Source organism: Ambystoma mexicanum, chromosome 6p (assembly GCF_040938575.1).
Source record: "Ambystoma mexicanum isolate Mex_15411 chromosome 6p, UKY_AmexF1_1, whole genome shotgun sequence".
Taxonomy (NCBI): domain Eukaryota; kingdom Metazoa; phylum Chordata; class Amphibia; order Caudata; family Ambystomatidae; genus Ambystoma; species Ambystoma mexicanum.
Genome location: NC_090935.1, coordinates 221,561,599 through 221,573,695, shown reverse-complemented (window position 1 = coordinate 221,573,695; position 12,097 = coordinate 221,561,599). Strand labels below are relative to the sequence as shown.

At 52.3% G+C, this 12,097-nt stretch overlaps 1 protein-coding gene across 1 annotated transcript in view; it reads left to right on the top strand.

The window, feature by feature from the left end:
* Positions 1-12,097, top strand: part of EPG5 (ectopic P-granules 5 autophagy tethering factor) — a 2,517,217-nt gene that overhangs the window by 892,094 nt on the left and 1,613,026 nt on the right. The window contains exon 15 of the mRNA XM_069626898.1: positions 11,911-12,030. Coding sequence (XP_069482999.1) covers positions 11,911-12,030 — 120 coding nt within the window. The remainder of the gene's footprint in view (positions 1-11,910; positions 12,031-12,097) is intronic.

Here is a 12,097-nt window from a genome sequence, read left to right as displayed (position 1 = left end):
AGAAGGCCCTGATGGAGTATTGAACTGCACCCTTGTGCTAGAGAAGCCAGAGTCTGTGCTAAGCTCGAATGTGCCACCTTATCCCGTGCTGAAAACGTGGGAAAGGGACGTCAACGGCTTACATTTCCTGACATATCATTTCTTGAACACTTTTCTTTTACATAACATTGCTTCCCACACTATTTGTATTTAGAGGTAAGGATTGGCAATAGGTTTATTAGTATAGGCCCTTTAATTTTGACAAGACACCACTAGGACTGTATTGTTATTATTATTTGATAGTCGTAGCTTGCTCCCATCTTTAGTTTTAGGATTAGATAGCACTTTATCAAACCTAATTGAAATTCAATAAACACCCTTGAACTGTAGTCACTTGTGTCTGTCTTACTGTTGATACCATGCCTTCCTTACTTTGAAAAATCAAACGCTTCGTCCTGCCGCAGGAGTTCCGGACCATAGTGCTTGCCCTTGTGGTCTCGCACATCGATGGGGAAATGTGTCCTGACAGGGCTCTCAGCTGATTACTTGTCTCCTCTAAAAGCACTCCACCACACTGCAGCACGTCTTATTCAGGAAGCAAGGAAATTCGACCAAATTATCCCCAGCCTACGCAAACTACCTTGGCTTCCACTCCGAGCCAGGATACTGTTCAAGATTGCATGTATCATCTACAAAGCAGTCACGAGTAGCACACCAGCCTACCTGCCAGCTAAGATCAACATAGTTGGTGGCACACACTCTTTGTGCAGCAAATCGACCAACCGGCTTGAATCACCACTGGTCTACAAAGAGAGGGCCTGCAAACAATCCTTCTATTGTCATGCAACCACCCTCTAGAACTCTACCCTGGTGTTGGTTCAGAATGCCCCCACAATTCTCCAATTTCCTAAATCTCTCAAAACATGGCTTTTTCAGCAACACCTGACCAAGGACTAATTCCAATGGACATGCATACCGAAGCACAGTGCTCACAATACTGCACTACTATTAAAAGATGCCAGCCCAAATGCAGGCTACTCACACTCTGTATAGTGCTCCGTGGCTCTCGAGCTAGGTCTGCACTTCAAACAATACAATAAGAAAATAAATAAAAAGTAACTCTTCGCACTATCAATAATCTATCTACCCACACCAGGGGTAACTATTTGGGTCTCTTTTATTAATGTCAACATTTCTCTCGGCCACTAAATATTATTGTGACACCATCCCTGTCTGATCATTCTTTTGTTTCCACCACCATCAGCTTACCACCCGCTGACCTCTCCTTACCACTTGCCTCACCTATTACTAAAAGGAAATGTAAACCATATGCCAATCCTCCCTTTCTGTCTGACCTACAGTTCTCACTCTCCTCTTTCACATCCCCTCTTTCACATCTAATGCCCCTTTCACGAACACTACCTTCTCTGGCTTCCAATCCCTACTTAAGACGTATTCTTCCCTCACTTTACACTGCAAACTTTCATCCCCAAGTCTCAGCATCCTGAACTATGGGATACCCCGTTCATACACTGTCTCCGGATAGAGATGTGTCAGCTCCTACGCAAATGGAGGCATACCCATCGCATGAGGACCTTCAGCTCTACCTCTCTGCTCTGAACTCTCAAGTCCTCTCTTGATGGAGCAAAAATGCAATGCTACGTCACCATCCATGACACTCACTCCAAACATCCTCGCCAGCTACAGGCAATCTTAAACTCACTCCTCCTAAACCTATGACTATCAACTCCACTCCCACTGTTAATGGCCTAGCTGAATACTTTGCTGAAAGAATTGCCAAAATGAGAGATTCTCTCCTTACCTTCCTCACACTCCCTCCTCATACATTCCACACTCTGCCTGCTTTACCATCATCCTCTGCCTCTATCTCTCACTTTAGTCGCACTATTACTGAATGGGTACTATTCCTACTGATGAAGTTTAATACCTCTTTTGCCCAATCTGCCCTTCTTGCTCCTCAGCTAGTTGAGCCTATTGCCCCTTTAGTGGCCTCTCTCCTCGCTGAACTGTTCAACCTGTCCTTCGACGTTGCTTGCTTTTCCTCTAGTTTCAAAACTGCCATGGTCATCCATCTCCTAAAAAGCAAGGGGCAGACCCAAACCTACCGATGAACTGTTGCCATTCGTCTCTCCTTTAGCACTACTCTAAAGTACTCAGAAGGGTTGTATTCAACCATCGTACACATTTCTTAGACTTCTCCAGCATGGGGTCTGGCATGGATTCACATGCTCATGAATATTCCCCGTCGTCAGGCTGGGAATCCTCGGTAAAGAAAAAATCAGTATCAGTTTCGTTTCTGATCTGTCTTTCGTAGTAGTAACCAATCACTGATCTCTGCGTCATACTGACCACAGCCAATGACTGCCCTCTACCTAAGCCCCGCCTCTGGCAGCCATCTTCAGATTTTTACCGCACGTTCAAGTGTTGGGATCCTCGTGCTATTGCTCTCGAGCGTTAGTGCTATTTTTTCATGTTTTTTTCTCAAAAAAACTTCTATTTTTCGGTCAAAAGAGCCTCAAGCTCCACCGTTTCTTCATCCGATCAACGGGGACCCGTGTCGGATTCGTCTACGCCCCTCAGGGGTGAAGATTTCGTCGAGCCACGCTTTTGGAGGACTCCAGAAGTTTCTCAGGCCCATCTCGGACATGGCCCAGGAGAAGGGAAGCTCGACGCCCGGAAAGCTGTTCAGGGTCTGCCCTGGATGCCAGCTTCAGAATGTCTTTAAGGAGGACAAACACTCCCTTTGTCTTTACTGCCTACATGAGGACAAGACGCACGTGGAGAAGGACTGTGCGTTTTGCGGCAATATGTCGGAGCGGACCATGAAGGACCGCCATCAACGTCTCGCCAACTGGCTGGAAGGGAAGAGCCCGCAGGCGAGAAGAAGAAGAAGTCCGAGCGGTCTTCTAAGACCTTTGAGGACGCCCCGGCGACAGGGGTCCAACACAAGGCCAAGCACCGCGAGTCCGCTGGCACCGGGAGCGCCGAACGGTCGGGCTCTACGGGCGCCAGGCAGGGCGCATCCTCCCTGGCGCCATCAACCACGAGCCAACACTCTGGTTCGGGTAAGAGGAAGGCCGAGCACCCGGCGAAGCTCCTGGAGAGACCCCGGTCGAGCTCGAAGGCCCCATCGGAGGGGGAGCGAGGCAGTGACCCTCCCCCCAAGGAGAAGGCGGTGAGCGCACCTAAGGTGGTGAAAGCCTTAATCCATCCGGCCAAGGCCTCTATCGAGACAGTCGCAGCGGCCCTGGCTCAGCCTGTGGAGGCTACACCAGTGGTGGCGACCTCGGGGCTCAGAGTCTCCCTGCCACCGCGGAGGGAGTCCTCTTTTATGCCCATCAACAGGACCCCCGTAAAACCTCCGACGGAGAAGAAAAAGGGGGGGCAGGAGGTCGTCGTGGATTCGGCCTCAATCTCTGAGGAAGAGCTGAACAAAGTCTTAAGCCACGGCGTGGGCGTGGAAGAAGACCAGCCCGTCGGGAGGGACCCCGACGTAGGAGATGACGATAACGTCTAGGGTGCCGACGGGGCCCCTGACCGCCCGTCGGACTCCCCTCAACCAGTGCCGCAAGACAACTCGGCGGCCATTTTGTTGGCTATACAGTCCTTATGCTCGGAGATAAGGACGAGACTGCCGTTACCACCAGCGGAGGAACCGCTCCCGACGGGGGACCCGGAGCCAGGCCCTTCTGGGAGCCCTCCCCCTAAGAGAAGAAGGATTCATCCTCCACCTCCTTTTCAGCCATCGCGCCCTGTTCAGCCCTCCTCCCCGTCCACAACTCGTGGGGATGATACGGGGACTGACACGGCCGCGACGGGTACGGACGACAAGGTTTACGACGAGGATCTGCCGTCGTCACCTCCCACCCGGGCTTCCCCGCCCGACGAGATTGGATCGTTTCACTCCATGATCGCCAGGGCATCCGAGCTTTTCCAGCTCTGCCCGGAAGAGAAGAAGGAAGGTTTCCTTTATCAACGGCGCGAGGCCAATAGGAAGACGGTCCTCTCTGTACCTCTACTGGACGATATTTGGGATGAGGGCCACGCCCTCCTCAAGAACCCATCCACGACGCCGGCTAGAAGGGATCGGTACGAGAAGAAGTACCGGATCCCGGACGTGGCCCCCTTGTGCCTTTGGCCTAGCCGACCCCGGACTCGGTTGTCTCCGCTGCGGCCAGGAAGAAAGCGGGGGGGGCGCGGCCTCTACGTCGACCTCCCCGCCGGATGGCGAGGGAAAGAAATTAGATACGATGGGACGCAGTCATATCTCGTCTGCAGCGACGACGACTAAGGCGGCCAACGCCTTGGCTATCGTAGCCCGCTACGACAGGGAGTTGTGGTACAAACTGGCCCCCCTGCTGGACTTCCTACCGGACGACAAGAGGGCGGAAGCCCTAGAGATCTTGCAGCAAGGAGAGGTGGCGTCGGACCACGCCATTACGATTGCGACGGACATCGCTGACACTGGATTTCGCCAGTTGGGCAACGGCGTGTGCCTTAGGCGGCGTGGATGGCTCAAGGCTACTGACTTCCGTCAGGATGTGCAGACCAGAGTCTTGGACATGCCGTTCGACGGAAACAACCTGTTTGGGAAAACAGTGGACGATTCCCTTCAAGCCATCAAGGCAGACACGGAGACGGCCTGGGCTCTTGGGGTTCTCCAGCAACGGCGGCCGCCCTTTCGGAGCGGCAGAGGCAAACGGGGTGCCTCCAAAGGTTCCGGCGGCGAATTTTCCACCTACCGTCAAGCGGCCCGTTCGTCGTCGCAGGAAGCTTACAGGGGACGAGGCAAGTCGGGCGGACACCGCCGTCGTCGCCAAGGAGGACAAGGCGGCAAAGCCTCGTCGAAGCAGGACTGAACCGGCCGTATGGTCGGGCCCCCACCGAAGCACCCCGGTGGGAGGCCGGCTGGCGAGCTTCGTCAGCGTGTGGGAGTCCATCTCCACCGACCGTTGGGTGCTGGACGCCCTAGCTCAGGGTCACGCGCTCGAGTTTCTAAAGAGGTGCCCGCGCGTCCCCCCTGTGGCCAGGAAAGAACATCATGTCCCTCAACTTCTCTTGGAGGTAAAGGCGATGCTCAAGAAGGGCGCCATTGAGCTCGTCCCAAAGAGGCTTCGGGGCTCCGGAGTTTACTCAAGATACTTCCTCGTGAAGAAGACGGGAGGATGGGATCCCATCTTGGACCTACGATGACTGAACAAATTCATCAAGGCACAGAAATTCCGGATGGTCATCCTCCAACACGTCCTGGGTCAGCTGGAGGAGGGCGATTTCCTGTCGTCGTTGGATTTGGAGGATGCCTACTTCCATATTCCCATCCTAAAGGGACACCGAAAGTTTCTCAGGTTCGTGGTCCAAGGGCGTCGCTACCAGTTCAGAGGTTCAGAGGTCGGCACCCAGGGTGTTCATCAAGTGCCTCGCACCGGTGGCGGCGCAGCTGCGCCGAGAGGGGATCCACGTCTACCCCTACCTGGACGACTGGCTCATCCGAGCGAAGACGAAGGAGCTCGCCGTGGAACACACGGCAAGGACCGTCCAACTTCTCACGGACCTGGGATTTTCCATAAACTACGCCAAGTCCCACCTGGTGCCCGCGCAAGACGCACTGTTTCTGGGAGCGAAGCTCGACACAGTGTCGCTTCTGGCCTCTCCGTCGGAGGAAAGGACGAGGGCCATCTTGGGCAAGGTGCAGCGGATGCTGGTTGTGGACGCGGCCAGAGTGAGGTCCATCAAGTCCCTCCTCGGAATGATGTCTTCTTGCATTTACCTCATCCGCCTGTGCAGGCTCCGGATGCGCCCGTTGCAGGAGTTCCTGGACGCGCGCTGGATCCAGACGACGGGCAGCTTCGAGGAGAGGATCACACTCGACGAGTTTCCGACGAGCGATCCGGTGGTGGGGCACCCGCGCGCATCTGACGGCGGGCATGGACTTCCAGACACCAGGAGACAGTGACCAAGGATGCCTCCCTGGAAGGGTGGGGAGCGCACACCGAAAATCTGCACGCGAGAGGCCTTTGGCTCCCGACGGAGAAGTCCCTCCATATCAACGTCCTGGAGCTCCGTGCAGTGTTTTGGGCCCTCAGGTCCTTTCTTCCGTCCCTCAAGGGCAAGGTGGTGAGGATCTTCACCGACAACACCACCACCATGTTCTACATCAGGAAACAGGGCGGAACCAGGTCCCCAGCCCTGTCCGTGGAGGCGCAGGATCTGTGGCATTGGGCCGTCGGCCAAGGGATGTTTCTGGTGCCGTTTCATCTGGCAGGGATAAAAAACACCATCGCCGACTCACTCAGCAGGGAGCTGCGCTCGTGCCACGAGTGGGAACTACGACAGGATCTAGTGAACCGCCTCTTCCGACGGTGGGGCACACCCCAGATCGATCTGTTCGCGACGGCGACGAACTCCAAGTGCCGGAGGTTCGCCAGCAGGTTTCCCCAGCCGAGGAGCATGGGCGATGCTTTCTCGTTCCCCTGGGAGGGCCTGTTTCTATACGCGTTCCCTCCATTGCCATTGCTGATCCGGCTCATCAACCAGCTCAAGAGGTCCCGGTGCAGGATGATCCTCGTCGCACCTGCGTGGCCGAGGCAGATATGGTTCCCGGACCTTCTGGACTTGTCAGCCTCCCCGTCAATCAAGCTGCCAGTGGACGCGGATCTTCTCTCCAGGGAAGGAGGCACCATCCTCCATCACGACCCGAAGTCGCTGAGCTTGCAGGCCTGGCTCCTGCAGCGTTAGAGTTTGGAGGATACGACATACCGGCCGACTGCAGATAGGTTCTTGCAAAGGCCAGGGCGTCTAACTCTTAAATGCTACGGACACAAATGGAAGAGGTTCTCCGTCTGGTGCCACGCACAGAAGATTAACCCTCTACGGATTACGGCTCCCCAAGTACTGCCGTACCTACTGACGCTGGCCAAAGCTGGACTGGCGCACGCGTCCATCAAGATTCATCTTGCTGCGATCTCCCGATACACCAGAACCACGGGGCGGACGTCTTTGTGGTCTCATCGTCTGGTGAAAGAGTTCATGAAGGGACTGTTCAGATCGTTCCCGCCGGTGAAGGCTCCGGCCCCGGCGTGGGAGCTCAACGTGGTGCTGACCAAGCTCATGGGACCTCCGTTCGAGCCTCTGCACTCGGCTCAGTTGAAGTTCTTGTCGTGGAAAACGGCGTTTCTTGTGGCCATTACCTCCGCACGACGGGTGGGAGAGATCCAGGCCCTTTCCTGCAAGGCCCCGTACTTGACTTTTCACGACACGAGGGTAGTGCTCAGGACGCACCCCTCCTTCATGCCCAAGTTGCCGTCGGACTTCCACCTCAACGAACCCTTGGTGTTGCCTGTTTTCTTCCCGTCGCCTTCGTCGCCGGCTGAAAGGACTTTGCACTCGCTGGATTTGGCTAGAGCGCTGAAGTTCTACGTGGACCGCACGAAGTGTTTTCGGAAGACGTCACAACTCTTTGTGAACTTTGGACCTGTCAATCGGGAAGGCTCTCTCGAAGGCTTCCATTTCCAGATGGCTCCCCGGCTGTATCATGTACTGTCATCGGTTGGCAAACCGACCGCTGCCTGGCCGTCCGAGAGCCCATTCCACCAGAGCGATCGCAGCTACCACGGCGTTCCTATCTGGTGTGCCCTTGCTGGACATCTGCAGGGCTGCTACGTGGAGGTCGACGCACACCTTCACGAAATTCTACTGCGTCGATCGGGATTCCAGGGAGGAGTCCAGGGTCGGCCAAGCAGTGCTGCGCAATCTGTTCGCCTAAGGTGAGCCTGATGAGGAGGTAAGAATTGCTTAATGTTGAGTTTGATGTAATGCTTAATGTTGAGCCTTTGCCACCTCCCGTGGTTGTGCATGTGTGTACTGCTATGTATTCTTTATTCATGAGCATGTGAATCCATGCCAGACCCCATGCTGGAGAAGGAACAAGTTACTTACCTGTAACTGTTGTTCTCCAGCATGGGTCTGGCATGGATTCACATGCGAACCCTCCCGCCTACCCCTCTGCGGCTCTTCACTTGGTCATACTGCCACTTCACATTCTACCAAATCTGAAGATGGCTGCCAGAGGCGGGGCTTAGGTAGAGGGCAGTCATTGGCTGTGGTCAGTATGACGCAGAGATCAGTGATTGGTTACTACTATGAAAGACAGATCAAAAACGAAACTGATACTGATTGTTTCTTTACCGAGGATTCCTAGCCTGACGACGGGGAATATTCATGAGCATGTGAATCCATGCCAGACCCATGCTGGAGAACAACAGTTACAGGTAAGTAACTTGTTCCATCCACAACCTTTGAGACCCCGGACAAGCAGCTTTCCGCTCCTATCACTCCACGGAAACTTCTCTCATGAGTGTCTCCAACTTCATTGCCTCTGCTAAGCACTCCAACCTATCCTCTTTCCTAATTCTCCTTGACCTGTCCACTGCCTCAGACACTGTCGATCACTCTGATCTCTCTCTTTTCATGGGATTCGCGATCAAGTCCTTGCCTGGGTTTAATCCTACCTGGCACCTCGCCAATTCTCCGTCTCCTGGAACAACTACACCTCTCAACTCCTCTAACTTTTGGTGTTCCACAAGGCTCTGTCTTGGGTCCCCTCCTCTTTCCAGTATACATATCTAAACTTGGGACACTAATCTCCTCATTTGTACCAATTCATTGCGGACAACACCCAAATCATCTTCTTTTCCTGAACTCTCCTCTCATCTCTCTATCAAAGTTTCCAACTGTCTGTCTTTCATTAACTACTGGAAGGCCTTGCACTCTCTGATGTTAAACTCTACTAAAACAGAGGTGCTCTTCTTCCTTGCCAAATATTCTCATCTCTTTCCCTGCATATCTAGTTCCCACTTGACACTCTCCCATACTCTTCAGCTAGAAACCTTAGCGTCATCTATGACCCGTCTCTGCTTTCATCTCCAAAACTGCAATGGCGGCTCGCCTCAACCTCTGAAATATGGGGAAAATCAGACACTGGATTACTTTCATTACCGCCAAGCATCTCTTAACCACTCTTGTCTTCTCTAAACTGGACTTGGGTGTCAGCATCCTCTTTAGTCTTCTCAACTATGTTTTCTGTCCTTTCGACAAGATCATTAACTTCACTACCAGGACTCTCTGAACTCCCTCACTTCACACCTACTTCCTCATACCGTCCCTAGTTTAGATGACTGAAGCTGCAAAACAAGGCCAGATTTAAATTTCGTCTTCTGGTTTACAAATGTATCCGTGGGAAGGCACCAGTGTATCTATCCTCCTCTATCCAACTCCACAAGCCTTTTCATAATCTCCTCTCTGCCTCCTCACCCTCCCTGTGCTTCGTCTGGCTTCCACTGTTTCTCTCTTCTTGCTTCATTTCCATGGAATTCTCTTCCCCTGGACATCCAAAAAAACAATCGACACCAATTTGTTCAAAACCAAACTAAAATCCTACCTCCTCTCCTCTTAGGTACCTCTTAACCTACCTCTCATCTGCCATCTAACATTTTCCCTTGCCTCTAACCTGCTTTTGTCCTTCACTTTCACTGCCTTCACTCTAGCACTTCATCCAGTAGTGAAGTTAATGATCTTGTCGAAAGGACAGAAAACATAGTTGAGAAGACTAAAGAGGATGCTGACACCCAGGTCCAGTTTAGAGAAGACAAGAGTGGTTAAGAGATGCTTGGCGGTAATGAAAGTAATCCGGTGTCTGATTTTCCCCATATTTCAGAGGTTGAGGCGAGCCGCCATTGCAGGCTCTGGCGTGGCTGACTTCTTTCCTTTCCAATCGACCCTCCCAGGTCCAACTTGGGTCCTTCCTCTCTGACGTCTTCTTCTCCACCTGTAGTGTTCCCCAGGGATCTAATCTCTCTCCCTGGCTTTTCAACCAGTACCTGTCACTCCTTGCCCACTGCATCGCCGCCCTCTGCCCCAACTTTCAGTGCTATGCGGACGATACCCAGCTCATTTTCAGGCTACCCTCGGCCTCCTCCTCTCCTTCCCTCATCTCTGACTGTCTGTCTGCTATCCAGGTATGGTGTGCCGCCAATGACCTCTGCCTTAATACCAGTAAGACTGAGATTCTACTCATTGGCACACCCACTCCCTCCTTCCCTGCAGCTCTCTGGTCGGCCGCTCTTGGCCCTCTCCCTGCTCCTACCTGCAAGGCTAAAAAGCTCGGGGTCATCTTCGACTCTACACTCTCCTTCTCTCCTCACATATCTGACGTCTCTAAGAAATCACACTTCCAGCTGCACCTCCTCAGAGGTATTCTTCCCTTCCTCTCCTTCCCCCAGAAGTTCACTGTCTCCCGAGCCCTGGTTCTCTCGAAGCTGGACTACTGTAACAGCCTCTATCTTAATCTGCCTGCCTCCACTCTCCGCCCTCTGCAACTCATCCAGAACAGAACTGCGAGACTTGTCCTTGGCCTCAAGCCCAGGGACCGTATCTCTCCAGGACTGAAATCTCTACACTGGCTCCCAGTGGCTGCGAGGATTAAGTTCAAAACCCGCTGCATTAAACACAAGGCCTTCTGGGGCCTGGGGCCAAAATACCTTCAACTCTCTCTCCCTAAATATCTTCCTTCCCGAGCCCTTCGCTCATCCGTCTCCAACTCCCTCAGGGTCAGCCGCTTCTCAAAGCAACGAGCTGGGGGTAGATCTCTCTCCGCGGCAGGGGCCTCCCTCTGGAACAGCCTTCCTGCCTCCCTGAAACTTGAGGAGAACCATCTCCGGTTCCAGAAGCACCTCAAAACCTTCCTCTTTGCCTCTGCCTTCTCTGTCCCTCTCCCCTGCTAAATTCTACACTAAAATTGCCCTGAATCTGCAACTGGGCCACTCTCACCGACCTCAGTCCTGGGCCCAGCCACTCTCCACTTGCACTGCCTCCCTGGCATCGCATCCCCTGCACTGCGGGACTGTCTCTGTATCCCTACAGCCCCCCCTTCCCAGCACTTGCCTGCACCTACCTTGCACTTGCCACCAGCTGGCCCTATTTATTTTTATTCTACTTACTTGTACTGCACTTCCCCCTCCCCGTCCCCTTGCACTTTTTCCCTTCCCCTACCTCTGCACTTGCGCGGTCTGAATGATACCTGGCCTAGTAGGATCGTTGTCTGTCTTCCCCTTGTTCCCCCCCCGCCTCGTCGCGCCTTGAAACACTTGTGTATAGGCGCGTTACAAATGCCATATCATATATCATATCCATCATGGTCACCTCCATAACACAGCTGGCCGTACGGCCTACCTGTACTTAAAAATGTCTAATGTTGATTTTCGTTAATCTATGGAAGTCCACCCATGTATTGTTCCCGGTGACTGTTCCATTTAGTACCCTACACAACCTGGTCAAAATTACACTCAGAACTCTTCCCACTGTAAGAAGCTTGCTGCTTCCCATTTTATCTGTTTTCTTATCTATTGTATGTTCTTTTCTGATCAAAAGAGCATTGTTCTTTCCTGTATATAAATAAATAAAATGCATGATGATATACATGTGTCTGATGTGTGATTCTGAAGCAGATAGCTTAATTTAGTTTCCTTTCTAAGGTTCCAGATCACCTTTCTGGGTAGAAATGGTCCCTCACTATTGGATGTTAGGCATTTACAATTGTGCTTGAACCTGGTCCTCAGTTCTGACTTTTCCAAATAATTTGATGCTTAAATTAACCAAGCACAAGATCAAAAGATGTAGAAAACCTGCTAGAGAAAAAGTGTAGTACTGTATGTGCAGTATCGACTAATAGAATGCTCCTTTTGGAGTCTCCTGGAGTGCAATGTGTGCAAAGGTCCAATGTGTGCAAAGGTGGATCACAATCGTGAGCAGTTTTAAAGCAATGAAAACTGGTAAAGAGATTAACTGAGGATATTTCTGTATGGGGTCTTCTTCCTTGGAGAGCAGATGGCCTTACCTTATCCTTCACATTTCCAGGGGACACTTCATCTTGATTCAGGTGTACATATGGAAGTTGCCTTACTGGTTCTAGAAGCTTATCAAAAATACATCACAGAAAAACCATATGGTGGCCTTATTTCTGAAAGTATAAAGCAGGTACGTTTCTCTATTACTTTTTGCCTTGTCATGTATACGCTATTGTTAATGCTTTTGAAAATTGGAT